At 39.7% G+C, this 20,123-nt stretch overlaps 1 protein-coding gene across 1 annotated transcript in view; it reads left to right on the forward strand.

Moving 5' to 3' along the window:
- Positions 1–20,123, forward strand: part of SNRK (SNF related kinase) — a 61,504-nt gene that overhangs the window by 30,348 nt on the left and 11,033 nt on the right. Inside the window, exon 4 of the mRNA XM_065885509.1 lies at positions 17,772–17,913. Within this exon, the coding sequence (XP_065741581.1) occupies positions 17,772–17,913 (142 nt within the window). The remainder of the gene's footprint in view (positions 1–17,771; positions 17,914–20,123) is intronic.

A 20,123-nucleotide genomic window follows, 5' to 3' on the forward strand; every position in this document is an offset into this window, starting at 1 on the left:
TCAAAACTGGAGTCCTCCCTGTGGCCGCATGACCCTCAAGGTCGGCTCCCCCCGTTTCTTCCCTGACATTCCCTCCCACTTTTCCCTGTCGCTGCCCAGCTCCAGCCACACGGCCCGTCAGTCACCTTCCTCCCACCCCAGCCCAGCCTCAGGGTCCTCCTGTCTCCCAGCCCCCTGCCCTCAGGCCTCACCTTCTCCCCACCCAGCCGACGTCCTTCCCCACTTGACTCATCTCTCTGCGCAGGGGGGGTAGGAACCGTTCCCGCCTTAGGGCTGTTGTAGGGTTTAGGTGAATGAAGACCCCCTTCAGCCAGCAGCTCGAACTGTCTCAGCATGTGCTCCTTTGGAGGAGAAACACGACGCCTTCATGTTTCTGTGGGGCTGCATTGGCCTCATTTTCCTTCCTGAGGTGCTCACTCCTCTGGAAATTTGTCCTGGGGGAACTTCTGAAATGCTGGATGCATGGGAAAACTGGGGGAAGGGCAGGCCTGTGCACGTGTGCTTTCCCGCTTGTGTTTTTAGTTGTGTTTAACTTTTAGAATGTTAGGTTTTTTGTGTTCAGGGAGTAGGTTGACTTCTAAAGAAGGTGTGTGTGTGTGTGTGTGTGTGTGTGTGTGTGTGTGTGTGTGTGCTGGTTAGATTTTAAAAAAACAAATGAAAGTCCTGATGTTTATTTGATAACTGGTTCGTTTCTTGGAACTTCAGAAGAGTTGTTCAAAACATCCAAAACAGTAACTATTTTAATACAGAAATACATATGGAAACCGAAACCACTTATCTGCACTTCAGGTTGTAGCCTAGGAAACCTTTGGGGAGTTGAAAACATCATAATCTGCTTGGGTGTCTTTTAAGCGTTTTTTTTGTGGGGAGAAGCATAAACCTGTTAAAGAAAAGGCTAGTTCACAAAACAAAATATAGTAGAACAAACTCAGTGACACAGGAAATTTGGAATCCTTTCAGTCAGAGTGCACATTGCTGAAGAGACTCAGAGCTCTGAATGGCCTGTGGAGTGACCGTTGTGTGTTTGAGAACTGCTGAAGGATGTGTGTCTGCTTACGTCAGGGTGCCGGCTTCCTCTCTCTCCCGTGCGCTCCCTGAGGTGGGCCTGGCGGGGCTAGTCAACCACAGGTCCCGCTTTCTGGGGAAACCCTGCCCAGCAGGTCCTGTCATGACTCCCAGGGTGGCTGCTTGGGCAGCGCTTTCACAATCACCTTAACGCACAGAGTGTGGTTTACTTCTTTCAAGGACTATGGCTTCTGTCAGTCAGATCCTCACATGTTAATGTGGACTTCAGTAGACAAAGGTGGAGAGCAGACATGGCACAGGACACCCGGAGCTAGGCCAAGTTCACCAGCAGAGACTCCTGTGTGGAGCTGATGCTTCCTTACAGCTATGATGCCAATTCGTGCCCTTCACCATTTTTCATGTCTTGGTCCCATCATTCTGTATAGCACATTTTCTATATAATCTACACTGTCTTTGGAAAACATTGGTGTATCTTAGCTAATTTTTATTGATTTGTTAGCCTGATGGTGATGTGTTTAAAGTTACATCCAGTATAGTATAAGACAGTGCCTAATTTAATATTTTAAAACTTTAATTCAGAATTGTTTTAAACCCTGGAACCTAAGGAAAAAATTGTGGGCCCTCAGCATTTGTGGCAATGTCTGGTGAGTAGGAAAATAAGATTGTGAAGTGAGACCCTCTTCATAGATACATCTAAATTCTGGTGCCTGGGATGCAGCCAGGCACAGAGTAGGCACTCTAGTTTGTTGGATAAAAAATAATAGAAGGCTTGTGAATGGCTGAAAAAAGAGGGTGATGAGTTGCAGAGGACATATGCCCTGAGTGCCTTTTCCCTTTGGAATTGGATGGGGTGATGCCAAGCCTAGTCACTCCAGATGGCTCACTTGTCCCCCTTGTTCAGTAGTAAGATCCTGGAGAGAGGGAACTGTGTTTGTATCTGTGTCCCATCCTCATCTCCTGGTAAACACAGCAAGCTCTTAATGTTCAAATGAATAAACATTACAGAGAGTAAGAAATGTACGTTCTTCTGAACTTCTTTGCAAAGGTTAATCGTGGGCCCTCCATGGCCCCTCCTGATGACTTTGGTCACTTCAGTGCTCCTTTTTCTTGCCCTTCTTTTTTTTTTTTTTTTTTTTTGCGGTACGCGGGCCTCTCCCGTTGCGGAGCACAGGCTCCGGACGCGCAGGCTCAGCGGCCATGGCTCACGGGCCCAGCCGCTCCGCGGCATGTGGGATCTTCCCGGACCGGGGCACGAACCCGTGTTCCCTGCATCGGCAGGCGGACTCTCAACCACTGTGCCACCAGGGAAGCCCCCTTTCTTGCCCTTCTATATATGTATTTAATGAGTCCTAGACTCACCATGAGTCTGATGAAAGCTGTGGTGCCTCTGTTCGGAGAGATGCAGAGGTGCAGTTTCTGAGGTGTTTTATGGACCACTGTGAAGCCCCTTTTTAGATTTGGCCTTGGGGCTGAGTAAAAAGTGGGTCCACAACTTTCTGACAGAAGGAATAAGCTCAAGCACTTTCGAAATAAGCTTTGGGGCATAAAATATAGGTGTGGAATAGTGAGTGGCCTTGTTTTCTGTGCATATCTGATTCGTTTTATTTATTAGAGCTCTCATTTTCCTTGTTGTGTTTTTAGTTTCCTAGCTATGACTTGGGAAGATTGTAATGGAAAATTGGAGGTAAGGTTTTAGATAGGCCTACTTCCAAAAGGAACATCAAGTCATTGCAGGTACAGTGTTCTTTTTATTTTTTAAAACTAAAATAGACTTAATCTGTAGGTATTTGGTGTGTTAGGTAAGATTTTTTTTCTTTTAAACCCATTTTGTGTTAACAGAGTTTGTATGTATTAACTCTTCACTGACCTTTGGAGGTTCTTGTTACAGTTTAAAAGAGACTTAACGTGGATTGGGAGCTCCAGTAGATGCAGGGAGGCCCCTCAGATGGTGTGAACCCCATGTTCCAGAGTGTGCTTCCCAGCTTTGTATGCAGTGGTAATTTGTTTCTAGAGGGCTGAAACTGGTTTAACAAATTCTTAAGAGACTAATAGATACAGATAGCAGTTGACTGATTCATGAGACGTTAGATACCAGTTCACTGTAAGCTTGTATTCTTACATCAGAGTAGCTATATTTTCCTAACCTTACCTGGTTTTCAGGGTTTTAAAAATGATGTTATACCTAAGATACTCTTTTAGTTATAGTGTAATATAAGTTGATTGGGCTTCACCTTTTTCAGGAACATTTGTGATCCATTGAAACTCTGGAGGTCACATGTTTGAATTTCTGCCTTAGCTCTAGAAAGGGCTCTTTCCAATCTGGAATTTTAGTTCATCTATTCCTGTTGCTCCCGAGGCTTTAAAATCATGATCTCTGCAAGTTATCCTTTTGCTTCTAGTTGTTAGAGCAGGACCTTCAGTCTGCTACAACCCATTATATTCTCCCTGGGGGCAGAAGGTTCCTGGAGGCTTTAGGTTAGTCCTGATTCTCTTCCTCAGTCATCAGTTTATGGGTGGTGTACAGTGCTGTCTGTCTCAAGGATAGTTGTGTTACCAAGTTGTCAGTAAACAGCTTGATAAGAATTTCTTGGACTTACCATCTAGCTTCAGTATTGAAATGAACTCATCAATCAGCGGAGGCAAGAATAGGTAGAGAATTTGTGTTCCCTGACTTGCTAACCTTTGACTCTTGCGGCTGCTATCAAGGGAGTGAAGGGAGTAGCTTTTCATATGGTGAGGAAGCTTTCTGAAATTGTTCTTGTGTTACTTTATGTAGGAGAAATGAGCTTCAGCATCCTTAGCTATCAGTGTCTCCTACCAATTAGGGAAAGTACTTATGGAGCCCTTTCCTTAGATGAGTTCCTGAGTCGTCCCGAACACAGTAGAGCACCAGAAAGAAGCAATCAAAGGCTGCTGGCATGCTGAAATGGCCTGCCCTCAGCCCGTGCACAGAGCTCGTGTATTTTGTTTACAGTTGTCATTCAGGGTCTCACTCATATCCTTATTTATTAGTTAATTTTACATAAAATTCTAGCAAGTTGAATAAGTTTATTTTTGTACCTTCCGCTGATAGGTAGCAAAGGGACCTCCTAGAGGCCGGCACACTGATAGCAACAAGAGATGAGGAGGAATCAAGAAATCGTAATTGAAAACTCTTAAAAACATGATCTGCCCCTTTGTTACCTGGAGTCCAGGCTTTTATCCGGGCTTCTGGGTACTTTTGGAGGTAGAGGGAGATACATGCTTGCCATGGAAGCAACTCTAAAAGGGGAATCTTAGATGGAAGATAAGGTGGAGCTATCTTTTATAAGCCAGGTGGTTGTAACATTCATTCATCTCTGTAAATGAATGAACAGAAATGAACTGTGGCAGGGCCCAGGACACCAAGGGCAGCAGTGCCCGCTCTCTTGGAAATTCTCCCTTCATTGCCAACCTCTAAGGTCTTATGAGGATTACATTTCAGCACCTAGCACAGTGCCTGGCAAATAGTGGTGCCATATACTTGCTGAACAGACACATCAGTTTCTGCTTTGTGGCCCTTTAGTATAAGGACTGATGCCCAAGGGCACCTCTATATCTTACCATGATTCTTTAGCTGGTGATTTTAAGTGAGGTAGAAAAAAGAAGAGGCTCTAATAATTTAAAATTGCTCCATTATCAGAAGGCATCAGGGGAAGAATTATTTAATAAGTTATACTGGAATAATTAAATATTTCAAGAAGAAGGGATGATAGATCCCTACCTATGTCATATGTCACAGTAAATTCCAGGTGAATTCAGGATTTGTATATGAAGAATTAAGCCTCCCCCACCTCCGCAAAAAAAAAAGTTGAATACTCATAAGATCTTGGCCTTTCTAAACAGGAATTATAAAGAAATGGTGATCGATTTGATTACAGTTTATGGGTACGGTGCATATATGTTTAAAACAAAATTATGATGGAAACAAACTGGGGATATAATTTGTAATATAGTTGATAACTATTCTTACTGTAGAAAGAGCTCTTACAAATCAATGAGAAAACTCTTCTAAAGACAAGTGAGGAGTCGATTTACAAGTCATATAAATAGCCGATAAAGAAGGAAGAGGTTAACCTTAAGAGTAATTAGAATATTTGGGACTTAGTATAAAGCTACAGTAATCAAGACTGTATGGTATTAGCAAAAGGGTATGATCAGTGGAATAGAATAAAGAATCCATAAATAAACCCACACATATCATGGGGTAGTTTCTAATAAAGCTAACATGTGACCTAGCAAACCCACTCCTAGGTATTTGCCCAAGGCTAATGAAAATTTAACTCTGCATGAGCACCTGTGCACAGATGTTTTTAGTGACTTTATTCACCATGGTCTCAATCTTAAATAAACTGTGGAACACCTGTGTAAAGGGACACCACTCAGCAATAAAAAATGATGAATTATTGGCCCGCGCAGCCACATGGACAGATCTCAGAGGCGTCAGTGAAGAAAGCCAGACTTCAGAGACTACACGCCGTATGAGTCCACTTACAGGCAAGACTTTCGGGACATAAAGCAGACCCGTGGTTGCCAGGGGCTGGGCTGGGAGGAGGAGTTGTTGACTGCAAAGGGGCACAGGGAACTTTCTGGAGTGATGCTCTGTATCTCTGTCTCGGTTGTGATAGTAGTTCCGTGACTACATTTGTTAGAACTGGCAGAGATGCGCACGGACAGTGGTGAATTCTAGTGTATGTAAATTATACCTTGGAGAAATTGGGAGGAGATAATCAGGACAGTGCAAATTAAAACAAATCTGTTAATATCTTTACCTCTCTAATAGGCTAATATGAAAGACTGTGGTGTTGGGAATGGGGGAGCTTCCCCCAGGCTGCTAATAGAAACTAACTGTCATTAAACATGTATTTCATAATCTGAAGAAAGTAAGCGTTAACTTTTAAATACAGGGAATGTGTGGTTATATTTGAGAGAACTCTCTAGCTAAAGTTTTAATATGAAGGAATCTAAAAGTTATAATCCGATGTAGAACCAACCAGGTTGTGTTTATTGTAATCCCTAGAAAGATGTGTTGATTTTTTTAATGTAGGAGAATAGCTTGTATACATTTTTAAACCATATGACTAGGCATTATGCAGGGAGAACTAACCAGAACAAACATTTCAAGAACTAATATTTTGAATTTTGAATCTTTTTATAGCAAATACACAATTTTAAAGTTTATTTCTTTTTATCCTCAAATGATAACGTTAAAGTCTGTTGACAAGATTAACATTTTAGGAAGTCTAGGGTAATGCTGTGATCGGTTAAAGGACACACCTCATTTGACTTCGTATCTCTGTGCCCAGAAAGCTGTGTTTGTTGCATTTTGAAAGAGAACCCTCAAGAGTCAGTATATGCAGGTGATTTTTATTAACTGATATTGTAATGGCTTGTATATTTGTCTCATGTTAGCACACCTCAATCTTATGCAAAAGGCTCAGTGTTTTTAAAATCAATATAAGAAAACATCAGAACTCTCCACTAGCTATTAAACTAAAGCATCAAGTTCGTGCAGGCTTCAGATTTGTTCTTTAGTCTGCAGAGTTGGTATTGTTTGATTAGACAATTGACTTCGACATTTTTAGGTTTGGTACTGAACCTGAACATTTTTACTTTCTAGATCCGAGCCAGATTGTGAAATCACTTTGCATTTGTCATATTTGTGTCATAATCATGTAAAATCACTTCTTAAAACAAAATCCAAGTCCCTGAGTGTCCACGATGAGGCAGTACTCCCGTACACCCCGTCTTTGAAAAGTGTCCACGTTGAAATTCGTAGTCGAAGAATGTACTCATGCATGTTGCCATCCTGATGGCGCTTGTTTCCACATTTAAAAAAATATTTCTCATATGAACATTTTAGGCTTTGTGACTAGTATAATAAAATTGGACAAAAGTTAGAGACTTTTCTCATAAGCTTGTAAAAGGAAGTATTTAGGTTTCATAAGGTTTCTTTTTAATAAAAGATCTGATTTTGGAAAGGTGTGAGTTTGTAACTGATTCTTGCTTCACCAGGGTGTGTAGAAATCAGTACTTCAAAGGACTGTTCTGAGGGTGGAAGTTTCTAGGAAGCCAGAGCATCCAGACTGACTTGGGGAATGTGCCCAAGGTGGGTGACTGTGGTGCCTCTGGCGTCAGACTCACCTCCCCTTGAGAACCCTCAGGCTTGTCCTGAAGCAGGGGAGTAGAACTAGAGGGTGACCCAGCCAGCAGCACTACCCTGACCCCTTCCCAGGCTTCATGAGACCCAGATCCTCTCCCTAGACACTGTGGTACCGAGATACCACCAGGAAAACAGGTTATCCAGAGAGTCTGGACCCATATAACTCTGCCCTTTTTTCTTTCATCACATTCTGTAAGACTCTCAGGGGTACTTATGAAACATCAGTAAGTTCGTATTTGAGTTTTCTTAATCCTTGAAGGAAATTATTTGTGCTAAAAATGAAAAGTAATTTATTTCCTACTGTAGGTATTCATGCTACGGGCAGATTGGTCTACGAAGCCATTAAGGGAACCCTGCGGAACCGAATGTCCCCAGACCATAGGCTAAGAGTCACAGGCTCAGTGACTAGAGAACGTGTCTAGACTTTTTTAAAAATATCTTTGACATTCCTATAAAGAGGTTTCTGCTTATTCAGTTAAAGTATGTGCACATTAGAATATTAAGCACAGCTAATTTCTAATTACTTCTTTTTTACAAGTAATAAATGAATGTTCTTGTAAGATAATTCAAATAATACAGAAATATATTTAATAAAAAGTATAAAATCCCTTTTGCTTTCTCTCGCCAGTCCCACTCCTATATCTAAAGGTGTGACCGTTTATGATTCTTGCAGACTCTGCAGTGATACATGTAGCACTGTTTGCCCAGACACCCTGTGAGCCTCTCAGAAAGTACCAGATAAGTAGTGGTGTCCACATTTTAAAGAAGAGAAAACTAAGATGTGAAGAAGTTGGGTGACTTGGCCAAGAATACATAGCTAATTCAATGGCCAAGGTAGGGTTTGAACCTAGGTCTCTGACGCTTTAGCCCAGGCATGCTCTTTTCCTTAGGCTATACTGAAAGAAATCACACAACTATTGTGTTTTAGCTTGTTTTATCTTTCCTTCTTCATCTGTGACGTTCACTTCCTAACTGGTATCAAAATCAGGCTCGTAAAGTGACTTAGGAAAGAATGCCGAGTAGGAAGAGTGTCTGCTGCCTGTCTGGTGTGGATTTGTGCGAATGTGTGTAGTTCCACAGTGTGTGACTGATAACCTTTGACTTCTCGAACTTTTCCGTTTTCGTGCGACTTAAAAAAACAAGTTTGCATAAGGCCTTAAACAGCTGACACTGCAGCTTGTCCTCATTGACCTCCACACCCCCGCACTGTACCCCGAGCCCTTCTTAGTCTCCTTTCCCTCTCACTAGCTGCTCACTGCCTCTGTACCTCAAACTTCCGCTTCATCTGCCTCCTGGGGGCTCTACCCAAACGGCATTTGCAGAAGTACTACTTTGTTTTATGGTTTCAGGCTCACTCCGTTCAGCAGACCTCTGTTGAGCAGGACTGCCTGGGTGCAGGAGACAGACGCTGCACTCACGGAGCTCTGAGCAGTGGAGGAGGACAGGAGAACATCTGTAGTTACAGCGTGCTGTGGTCAGGCTGAAGTCACCAGCTGGCCCAGCTCCCCAGGTTGGAGGGCAGTGTGGGGAGACCTCAGGGAACGTGAGGGTCAGTGGTGGAAACCGCTGTGTCTAAGCACATACCGGAGTTGGCACGATCTCCCTGACGTGGAAGTCAGAGGACCCACGGAGTGTAGAGTCTGGGAGGTCTCCCGAGCGTTGATTGGGCGGGTGAAGGTGTCATTGACCAAGTTAGAATACAAATGAGGACAAATAGGTTTGGGTAAAAGATGATAAGCCTTGTTTGGGCAGCACTGATTTTTGAAGTCCCCAAGGCACATTTAGGTGGATTCAGGTCTGGGAAAGAAGTTTTTTCAAGTAGGTATGAGATGTCAGCATTCATTCTCACTCTTTTCCTTAAAGAGAAGAAGTGATTCCTTGTTAAATAATACAACTTTGCTTCCAACTAGAGTTGATACAACCAGAAATAATAGAGCCATCCTAAGACATGTCCACATTCTTCATTCCTCTTCTGCCTCAGTCTTACACTGTTAGTTCAAATGACCTGACAGTTTTCTACTTTCAGAACGGTCTCTAGTTATGTCCCGTAGAAGCAGCCACTGATCTTGTTCAGAGCAAGAAAGAATCCTTGAAAACCAGAGCTCTAGGTGATTTTGAATGCAGATGAGCAGTTCTTCCTATGTAGATAGGAATTCACATCAGTGGACCATAGAGATTAGGTTTCTGAATATCATACAAGAAACAAAGGCTCTAGGTTTTGTTATAGAACTCCTGGGACCTACACACTTCTGCAACAGTACTTGCTATTCTAAGAAAACATTCCCTTTAACATTAGGATTGGGTCATATGTCAGTTGCTAGTGACCGTAGTTGGAACTGCAAAGTGATTGCATAAATCCTGCCAGTTGTGAGTGGTGTTATAAAAGGTGCTGGTCCCTAGATCATCTGTAGTGGTTTTAGAACATTCTATTCCTGTTGCTTGTTTCATGACTCTTGGCTAAACTGATAAAAGAAAGCCGGAGGGAAAAAATAGAGGGTTCTACTTAAAATCTTTCTTCTGGTCTTCCCATTTTTATTACTTTCTAATCCCTGTTTGTTCTTTTGCTGTGTAGATAATTCACTTCAGAAATTATTTTTCAGAAAACCTTTCAGTAGTTGTGACATTTTCCCTTCCACGCCCTTTGGCAATTACTCTTCCTCAAAGTAATCACTCTTATTCTGTTTTGTTTTCGTTTTGATCTTTTGTTAGCCTGCCTAAATGAACTTAGTAACATAAACTCCACCTCCAACCCTAGAGATAGCATAATTCAATTGTATTATGATGAATTGACCTACTGAATGTTAGCAGATGAGACTTCAGTGCTCATTCTTGTGATCTTACTTCTGGCTACCTTGAGAGCCAGTAAGGGGACCGGTAATTGCCACCCTTTATACTAACGAAGACTTCATTATCTTTCTACTCCTTCCCCTTCCATGAGTTGGAAGATTTTTTTTTTTAACCAAAGGAACTGTATTTATGAAGTGATGTTTTCTTTTTCTATTATTAACCAAGGGTCTATAGCTGGGTCTGAAATAAAAACATATGCTTCAGGTAGTAGTATCAACATTAAATTTGATTTTTCAGGTGGTTGATGTTTGTTAACCTGTGGACCTTTAGTATGAATAGACAATTCCACTGACATTTTTTTTAATGAAAATAATGTAAAGTCCCCATTCCATGCTCTTCATCTAACTTTCCCTACTCATCCCTCCCCCCCCGCCCCCCGCCCCCAATTACAGACTTGGTGGATCCCTTGTGGTCCTAGGATCTCAAGCTTAGGCTATGATCTACGCCTTGGGAGTTTGTAGTTTTATTAGCAAGTTATTTTTTTTTATGGAAAAGGTAATTTAAAATATCCACTAAAATGAATTTTTATTAAGACAAGTACCCCCTCCCTCCCCTATTTTGGGTGAAATATCATAGATAATCTTTCTTGATTCCATTCTTAGTCCTGTAACACCAGATGTGTGGTCCTGGGGACCAAACTCCTGAGTTATCACCTTTTTTTTTTTTTATAACCTGAATTACTAAAAGGCCTTCCTTGTTCCTCCTGCCGCCTCCCCCCAGTCTCTTAGTTTTTCTTCGCTGTGTTGGCTTTGTGCCTTCTTGAGCTTACCTGCTTTCTGTTTCTGTTACCTGCTGTCTGTTTCTCACAGTGAATTAGGAGCCCCAAAAGGGCAAGGGTGTCTCGTTTATTTTTGTGTTCACTGTGCCCAGACAGAGCCTGGCACAGGTGAACGAGAGCGGGGCGGCAGCAGCTTCCTTGGGAATGCTTTCTGTGTGCCGGTCTCTGTCCTGAATACTTAACCATGGATTCGATTCTTATCCGTTTAATGCTTACAGCAGCTTTAAGAGGAAGTAACTATTCTCATTTTCAAGATGGGAAACATATTTTTCGATAACTTGGTTAAAGCCATACTTCGTGTTTGTTTAGTGACTGTTTTTATCTCTTTCCTTTGGCCCCTAGGATGGAAAAGTTAATGATTCAAAGACAAAAAGTAGAGTAAGAAGAGAAAAAGTCTGGAAAATAAGTAAATGGACTAAATGGTCCCTTGAATAATGTCGTGTCCGTGAGAGGGTTATTTGCCCTTTCCAGAACTTTACCCCCTCAGTTACACTGCCGTTCTTCAACAGTTTACATGCTTCAAATCATGTCGTTTAGCTTTGGAAACTACTTGCCATAGAATTGTATTTCTGAGTTTCTCAAATTGTAAGCATTTCCATGTTCAGAAATTATTTGAACCCTAACTGAAAACAGTGGAAACAGTGTATATATTTATGTTAGTTTTCTTTTCTAGTCTTCTAACCATGCATCAGTTCCTAACAGAGTGTGTTAGCTTGCTTGGGCAAATGATCCAGAAGAGAACATTTCCAAATAATTGGACTTCCTTGTTGCCGTTGAGGTTAATATTTAACAGGAAAAGAAAGTTTCTTGAACCAAATTAGAATTTGGGGGTAATTATTAGTTGATATTTATATTATTTGTTGTATTTTTAAATCATCGGTTTTGTATAATTGTACTGTCAGGTATCATCTCCAGTTTAGCATAGAGAAAATTAAAAAACCAAACTAGTTTATCCGCAGAGTATGAGATGGTAGAAGAAATAATGTAGCCAAACTCATAAAAATTATTGTGTTTTTAGGATTTATATGGAAATATATGAATTTAATTATATCTCAAGTGTATATGTATTAATGGTTAGGTTCGGTTACAGTAGTAGCAGTAGGCATTGTCAATATTGTAACAACAGAAGAAAGTTTTTATTTTAACTATCCTGATTTTTATGATTATGCATTTGTATTGTAAGCCAGTTAAAATCCCCTCTTTCTTTGGGACTATTATATATATGTATATAATTTTATGTTATATACATATATATATATTTAAATGTTTATATTATAAACAGAAGCGTCCCTCCTTGTGTAATGAACATCAGTGAAAAGGTGGGTTTACTTTACAGTTAATTTCTAGATTATGACTGTTTTGTAAAATGAAGGACACACGCATTAAAGGGAGAATAATTGTAATTGCCAGTTGTTTACAGTGGTGGCTTGGGAGTTGGAGCAGGTGACCAGAAATAGCAGGTTCGCGTTGTACAAAGAGAGTTTAAGTTAAACATCAACTCTATAAGTTTCCTTTTTAAAATCTTAATAAGGTATTCCTAGAATTGGGGTTATAAATTCTTCTCACTGAATATTTAAAAAAACAGGTGCAGCTAACCACCATTACTGAGATTGTTCGACTTTGAATGGGGATGGCCCTCTGGATTCCAAAATGAAGATGAAGAAATGTGGGTCAATGAGTGGAGTGGAGCCCTGAGACACCTTGCTGTCCTGGGGCAGTAAGATAATTCATGCATCTGACAAAGTAATGCCAGGCAGCCTCTTGGGAACACTGCAGAGCCAAGGGTTTGAACTGAGTGATCCTCAGGTCCCTTTCGTTCTCATTTATATAAATGTTTTAATTTTAGTAGATTTCCCCATCTCCTTCACTAATTTCTATTGGAGCATCCTTAGTAAAATTTATTGTATATATAAAAAAATCACAGTGTGTGTAACTTTTGGGTTTCTGCCTTTATTGCCCTCTGTTTAATCTGGACCAAGGAAAAGATATTTTATTAACAAGTTTTAATTCTCATGGAACCTACATAATTTTGGGTGTTTAAGCTTAAAAGAAAAGAGAGGTTGAGTGTTAACAGATGTGGTGACAAGGGCCTTGTGGCCTGCCCCTTACTCTCTTCTAAGCCTTTCATGGTCTAGAAAGCTTCTTGAATTGATGTCGTGTTACGTGCATGTTCATATAATCACGTCTATACTTTAGTTTCTGGAACGAATGAATGAATGACTTGTGATGGCCTTCCTAAATTGAGCCATTATTTTTCCATCTGAGTGATGGCTTTGTTTTTTATTTAGTGGCAAGAAGTAGGGGGTTATTTGTTATTATAGGGGTTAGTGTTGAGAGGGTCCTCAGATGTCAGCTAGTCCAGCTTTCCAGCCAGTACAGGAGTGCCTTATTGCAGGAGGTTAAACTGATGGTTACCCCAGCCTTTGCTGGAATACTTACTACCTTTTCCAGTGTTATCATGGTTTTATTAAGTAGCATCTGCTGTTTAAGTCAAAGTGTGCCTTCTGGTTACTATACCTTCAGTCCTAGTTCTTTCCTCTGAAGTAATACACAATCAGTCTTTTTCCTCATTGATATCCCAGCCCAGGAATATTTTTCTCCTCTCTGAGCTTTAATTTTCTTGTCTGTAACATGATTTGGTTACCTGACCAGGATTGAGGTTTAAGAACAACCTGGACAATCGTGACCTTAGGCAAAACCCTTTTCATGTCTCAGAGTATTAGTATCTTAGTTTTATCTCTGGTGTATAATATAATGGGAAAAATGGCAGTGTGTGTCCATTGGTTTGGGAACCTTGATAGGTACTTTCCAGTTGATGTTCTTGCCATTAATAAATGAATTCATTTCTTCATTGAACATTTATTGACCATTCCCTATGTGCCTGGCACTTGCTTGGGTCTTAAGTGAATATGAAAACAGGGACTACGACAGATACCTACCTTCCCTGCCTGACGGAGGCTTAAGTTCTCTCCCCTAGATCTTTTTACTTTGAGGTATAAATGCTTTTCTAGAATTTTGTTTTATGTTTTTAAAAAATTTTTATGTTGGAGTAAAGTTGATTTACAATGTGTTAGCTTGAGGTATGCAGTAAAGTGATTTAGTTGTGCGTATACCTATGTCAGTTCTTTTTTCAGATTCTTTTCCCACATAGGTTAGTTATTACAGAGTACTGAGTAGAGTTCCCTGTGCTATACAGTAGGTCTTTGTAATTATCTCTTTTATATATAGTAGTGTGTATATGTTAATCCTAACTTCCTAATTTATCCCTTCCCCGACCTTTCCCCTTTGGTAACCATAGGTTTGTTTGCTAAGTCTGTGAGTCTGTTTCTGTTTTGTAAATAAGTTCATTTGTATCATTTTTTAGATTCCACATAAAAGTGATACCATATATTTGTCTTTGTCTGACTTCACTTAGTATGATCATCTCTAGGTCCATCTGTGTTGCAAATGGCATTATTTCATTCTTTTTTTATGGCTGAGTAATTTTCCATTGCATATATGTACCACACCTTCTTCATTCATCTGTTGATCGCCATTTAGGCTGCTTCCATGTCTTGGCTATTGTATATGGTGCTGCAAAGAACATGGGGTTGCATGTATCTTTTCAAAGTATGGTTTTCTCCAGGTAATATGCCCAGGAGTGGGGTTGCTGGATCATATGGTATCTCTATTTTCAGTTTTTTAAAGAACCTCCATACTGTTCTCTATAGTGGCTGTACCAATTTACATTCCCACCAACAGGGTAGGAGGGTTCTAGGAGGGTTCCCCTCTTTCCACACCCTCTCCAGCATTTATTGTTTGTAGACTTAAAAAAAAATTATTTATTTATTTATTAATTTGGCTGCACCGGGTGTTAGTTGTGGCACACGGGATCTTCATTGCCACACACAGGATCTTCGTTTCAGCATGAGGGATCTTTTAGTTGTGGCACGTGGGATCTTTAGTTGTGGCATGTGGGATCTAGTTCCCTGAGCAGGGATTGAACCCAGGCTCCCTATGTTGGGAGAACAGAGTCTAAGCCACTGGACCACCAGGGAAGTCCCCTATCGTTTGTGGACTTTTTGATGATGGCCATTCTGACCCGTGTGAGGTGATACCTCATTGTAGTTTTGATTTGCATTTCTCTAATAATTAGTGATGTTGAGCATCTTTTCATGTGTCTCTTGGCCATCTGTATGTCTTCTTTGGAGGAATGTCTCTTTAGATCTTCTGTGCATATTTTGATTGGGTTGTTTGTTTTTTTTGATACTGAGCTGCATGAGCTGATTGTTTATTTTGGAGATTAATCCCTTGTTGGTCACATTGTTTGCAAATATTTTCTCCCACTCTGTGGGTTGCGTTGCGTTTTGTTTATGGTTTCCTTTGCTGTGCAAAAGCTTTGGAGTTCAGTTAGGTCCCATTTGTTTATTTTTATTTTCATCACTCTAGGAAGTTGATCCAAAAAGATATTCCTGAAATTTATGTCAAAGAGTGTTCTGCCTGTGTTTTCTTCTAAGAGTTGGATAGTATCTGGCCTTACATTTGGGTCTTTAATCCATTTTGAGTTTATTTTTGTGTATCGTGTTAGAGAATCTTCTAATTTCGTTCTTTTACATGTAGCTGTCCAGTTTTCCCAGCACCACTTATTGAAGAGGCTGTCTTTTCTCCATTGTATATTCTTGCCTCCTTCATCATAGAGTAATTGACCATAGGTACATGGGTTTATTTCTGGGCTTTCTATATCTTGTTCCACTGATCTGTAAGTCTGTCTCTGTGCCAGTGCCATACTGTTTTGATTATTGTAACTTTATAGTATAGTCTGAAGTCGGGGAGGCTGATTCCTCCAGCTATGTTTTTCTTTCTCAAGATTGCTTTGGCTATTCAGGATCTTGTGTATTTCCGTATAAATTTTAAGATTTTTTTGTTCTAGATCTGAAAAAATGCCACTGGTAATTTATTTCATAGGGGTTGCATTGAATCTGTAGATTACCTTGGATCGTATAGTCATTTTTTTTTTTTTTTTTTTTTTGCGGTACGCGGGTCTCTCACTGTTGTGGCCTCTCCCGTTGTGGAGCACAGGCTCCAGACGCGCAGGCTCAGCGGCCATGGCTCACGGGCCTAGCCGCTCTGCAGCATGTAGGATATTCCTGGACCGGGGCACGAACCCGTGTCCCCTGCATCGGCAGGCGGACTGTCAATCACTGCGCCACCAGGGAAGCCCCGTACAGTCATTTTGACAATATTGTTCTTCCAGTCCAAGAACATGGTGTATCTTTCCATCTGTTTGTATCACCTTTGATCTCTTTCATCAGTGTGTTACTGTTTTTGGAGTACAGGTCTTTTGCCTCCTTAGGTAGGTTTATTCCTAGGTATTTTATTCTTTTGGATGTGATGGTACATGGGATTGTTTCCTTAATTTCTCTTTCTGCTCTTTTGTTGTTAGTGTATAGAAATGCAGCAGATTTCTGTGTTAATTTAGTATTTTGCAACTTTACCAGATTCATTGATTAGCTCTAGTAGTTTTCTGGTAGCATCTTTAGGATTTTCTATGTATAGTATCATGTCATCTGCAAACAGTGACAGTTCTACTTCTTCTTTTCCAAATTGTATTCCCTTTATTTCTTTTTCTTCTCTGATTGCTGTGGCTAGGACTTCCAAAACTATGTTGAATAAAAGTGGTGAGAGTGGACATCCTTGTCTTGTTGCTGATCTTAGAGGAAATGCTTTCAGCTTTTTACTGTTGAGAATGATGTTTGCTGTGGGTTTGTCATATATAGCCTTTATTATGTTGAGGTAGGTTCCCTCTATGCCCACTTTCTGGAGAGTTTTTATGATAAATGGGTGTTGAATTTTGTGAAAAGCTTCTTCTGCAGCTATTGAGATGATCATCTAGTTTTTATTCTTCAGTTTGTTAATGTGGTGTATCACACTGACTTGTGGATATTGAAAAATCTTTGCACCTCTGGGATAAGTCCCACTTGATCATGGTGTGGGTATCCTTTTAATGTATTGTTGGATTCAGTTTACTAGTATTTTGTTGAGGATTTGTTGTGTCTGCTCATCAGTGATATTGGCCTGTAATTTTCTTTTTTTGTTGTATCTTTTTCTGGTTTTGGTATCAGGGTGATGGTGGTTGCTTAGAATGAGTTTGGGACTGTTCCTTCCTCTGCAATATTTTGAAATAGTTTCTGAAGGATAGGTGTTAACACTTCTCTAAATGCCTGATAGGATTCGCCTGTGAAGCCATCTGGTCCTGGACTATTGTTTGTTGGGAGGTTTTAATCACAGTTTCAATTTCAATACTTGTGATTGGTCTATACATATTTTCTGTTTTTTTCCTTGTTCAGTCTTGGAAGATTGTACCTTTCTAAGAATTTGTCCATTTCTTCTAGGTTGTCCATTTTTTCTAGGTTGTCCATTTTATTGGCATACAGTTGATGGTAATAGTTTCTTATGATCCTTTGTGTTTCTGTGGTGTCTGTTGTAACTTTTCCTTTTTCATTTCTAACTGATTTGAGCCCTTTCCCTTTTTTTCTTGATGAGTCTGGCTAAAGGTTTGTCAGTTTTGTTTATCTTTTCAGAGAAACAGCTTTTAGTTTCATTGATCTTTACTATTGTTTTCATCATCCCTATTTCTTTTATTTCTGCTCTGATCTTTATGCTTTCTTTCCTTCTACTAACTTTGGGTTTTGTTGCTTTAGTTGCTTTAGGTGTAAGGTTAGGTTGTTTATTTGGGCTTTTTTTTGTTTCCTGAGGTAAGATTGTATTGCTATAAACTTCCCTCTTAGAACTGCTTTTGCTGCATCACATAGGTTTTGGATCATCATATTTTGTTTTCATTTGTTTGTAGAAGGTTTTTTGACTCTTCAAAATAAAATCTTGTTAGTGTACTTTTACTCCTCTGAGTGTTTTTTGTTTTCTAACTAATTCAGTATTTAACAGTATGTCTTTGATTTGTAGATATATGGAGTCTGGGAGTGATCCTTTTCATGTTGGTGTGTGGGCAGCCACCATTTCAAGAGGCCAATGACAGTGAAACATTGACAATGATCATGGATTGCAAATATACAGTACCATCCCACGTATCTAAAGGGTGTAAAGAGTAAGTAAAAGAAAAAAAAAAGTATGTGGGTATCTTTGTTCATTTTAATTTTTGAACCCAATATTTCTGCTCTTGTTAAGTATGTTTTGGGGAGTTAACCGTAGAATATGATTGAAATTTAATATTGGAGTACGGAATGTATTAGTCTATTTTTCACATATGCCAGTTTTCAAGAAACCCATTTTATGCCTCTTCAGCCTCCAGGAGAAGTGGGTTACTTTCACTTGAAGAATTACCGTAAGAACTACTTTCTCTTTTTGCACCTGGAATTATTTGACATTCCAGAGAACAGTTAGGGAATTTTCTTTCCTGAAATAGACCATCAACACACCATTTTAGGATCTACATAGCATGCCTCATAATTTTATTCATGTACTTCTCTCCCCAGTTGACTGAAGAGCTCTGTTTTGGTTCATGTGACTATGGGAAGAAGTATCTGCAAGCTGATTACTTGGAATTTAAAGTACTATATATATAGTACTGTGATATGTGTCGTGATAAATTCGTAATGGAGTCAAAGAACTGTTGGAAGTTCAGTACTTCTTTGATATTGTGGTGATACTTTAAAATAAGGTCACCTGAGATGATAGCTACTTAAAGGATTTTGCTAGAGTAATAAAGTTTTTAGTTTCTCCCATCAGCTGATAAGAAGGAAATCTGAGCTTGAGGAACCTTTTCTCCAAGTGGATCCCCATCTTAGGCCATAGTTAAGAATTTAGGAATTCCAACTCTCCGGATTCAGCTACTGGTTTCTCAGTTTACTAATGATATGAGAATGGTGGAACATACCTTACAGGGTTATTGTGAAAATTAAATGAATTAATGTATGTATATAAAGCTTGTAGCTCAGTCTTTAGCACATAAGTAGCACTCAAGATGAATACTGATGACTCTTCTCCTCCTCCTCCCCCTTATACCCTTACTATTATTATTCTCTACCCCAGGAAGCAGGCTGCTCTCTGGGGGTATATGTTGTGTGCGTGTTAGATGTTTGTAATTCAAGGAGTATCTCCATAGCCCCTTCTGAAAAAACTAAAACAGAGTAACTTATTTTTATATTGACATTTATCATTCAAAAGAATGGATAAAATGTGTATGTAATAAAATGAACCCATTATCCAGCTTAAGATAAAGAACGGTTCTGATATTTTAGAAGCCTCTTCTTGGTGTCTCCCTCCTAGAGGGATTATCTTTGATAATCATAGGACCATTTAGTTTCTACTTTTTCCTACTTTTTCCTTTTTCCTGTCAGTTTTGGTAAGTTTTGTTTCTTAAGGAGCTTGTCCATTTTACCTAAATCTTCAAATTTATTGGCTTCAAGTATTTATAATATCCTCTAATTATATTTTTATTTTTTTTAATTTTATTTTTTGGTACACGGGCCTCTCACTGTTGTGGCCGCTCCCGTTGCGGAGCACAGGCTCCGGACGCGCAGGCTCAGCGGCCATGGCTCACGGGCCCAGCCGCTCCGCGGCATGTGAGATCCTCCCGGACCGGGGCACGAACCCATGTCCCCTGCATCGGCAGGCGGACTCTCAACCACTGCACCACCAGGGAAGCCCTCTAATTATATTTTTAAAGCCTATGAATGAGTGGAGTTGTTGCCCTTTTTCATTCTCATACTGATTTTTTTGCCTTCTCTATTTTTGCATTCTCTATTTTTGTCTTGATCGGTCTTACATGAGGTTTGTTCATTTGAATCTTTTTCAAAGAACTATCTTTTGTCTTTATTAATTTACTATTATATTTTTTGTTTTATGCTATTGATATTCTTTTGTCTGTATTATTTCCTTCTGCCTACTTAATGGGCTAATTCTTTTGTTCTTTTTCTTAAGTGGGGTTTCAGATAATAAATTTTCCTTTTCTAAGGTAGTAGTTAAGGCTATAAATTGCCTCTTAGTACCATTTCAGCTGCATCCCATTAGTTTTGATTAATAGTCCTTTTGTTATTCAGTTCTGATTATTTTATAGGTTCCATGGGTTTATTTAACCTATTACTTTCAGAGGGGTATTTTAAATTTCCAAATGTGTAGCTTTACTAATTAACTTTTTGTTATTCATTTCTAACTTAATTGTATTGTGATCCAAGAATATAGTCTATATGTTACTAGTTTTTTTAAAATTGGTAAGGCTTCCTATGGCTTAGCATGGAGTCAGTTTTTGTAAATAATCCTTTTGTTCTGGAAAAGAATGTATGTTTTCTAATTGTT

This window comes from Phocoena phocoena, chromosome 10, assembly GCF_963924675.1.
Source record: "Phocoena phocoena chromosome 10, mPhoPho1.1, whole genome shotgun sequence".
Taxonomy (NCBI): Eukaryota; Metazoa; Chordata; class Mammalia; order Artiodactyla; family Phocoenidae; genus Phocoena; species Phocoena phocoena.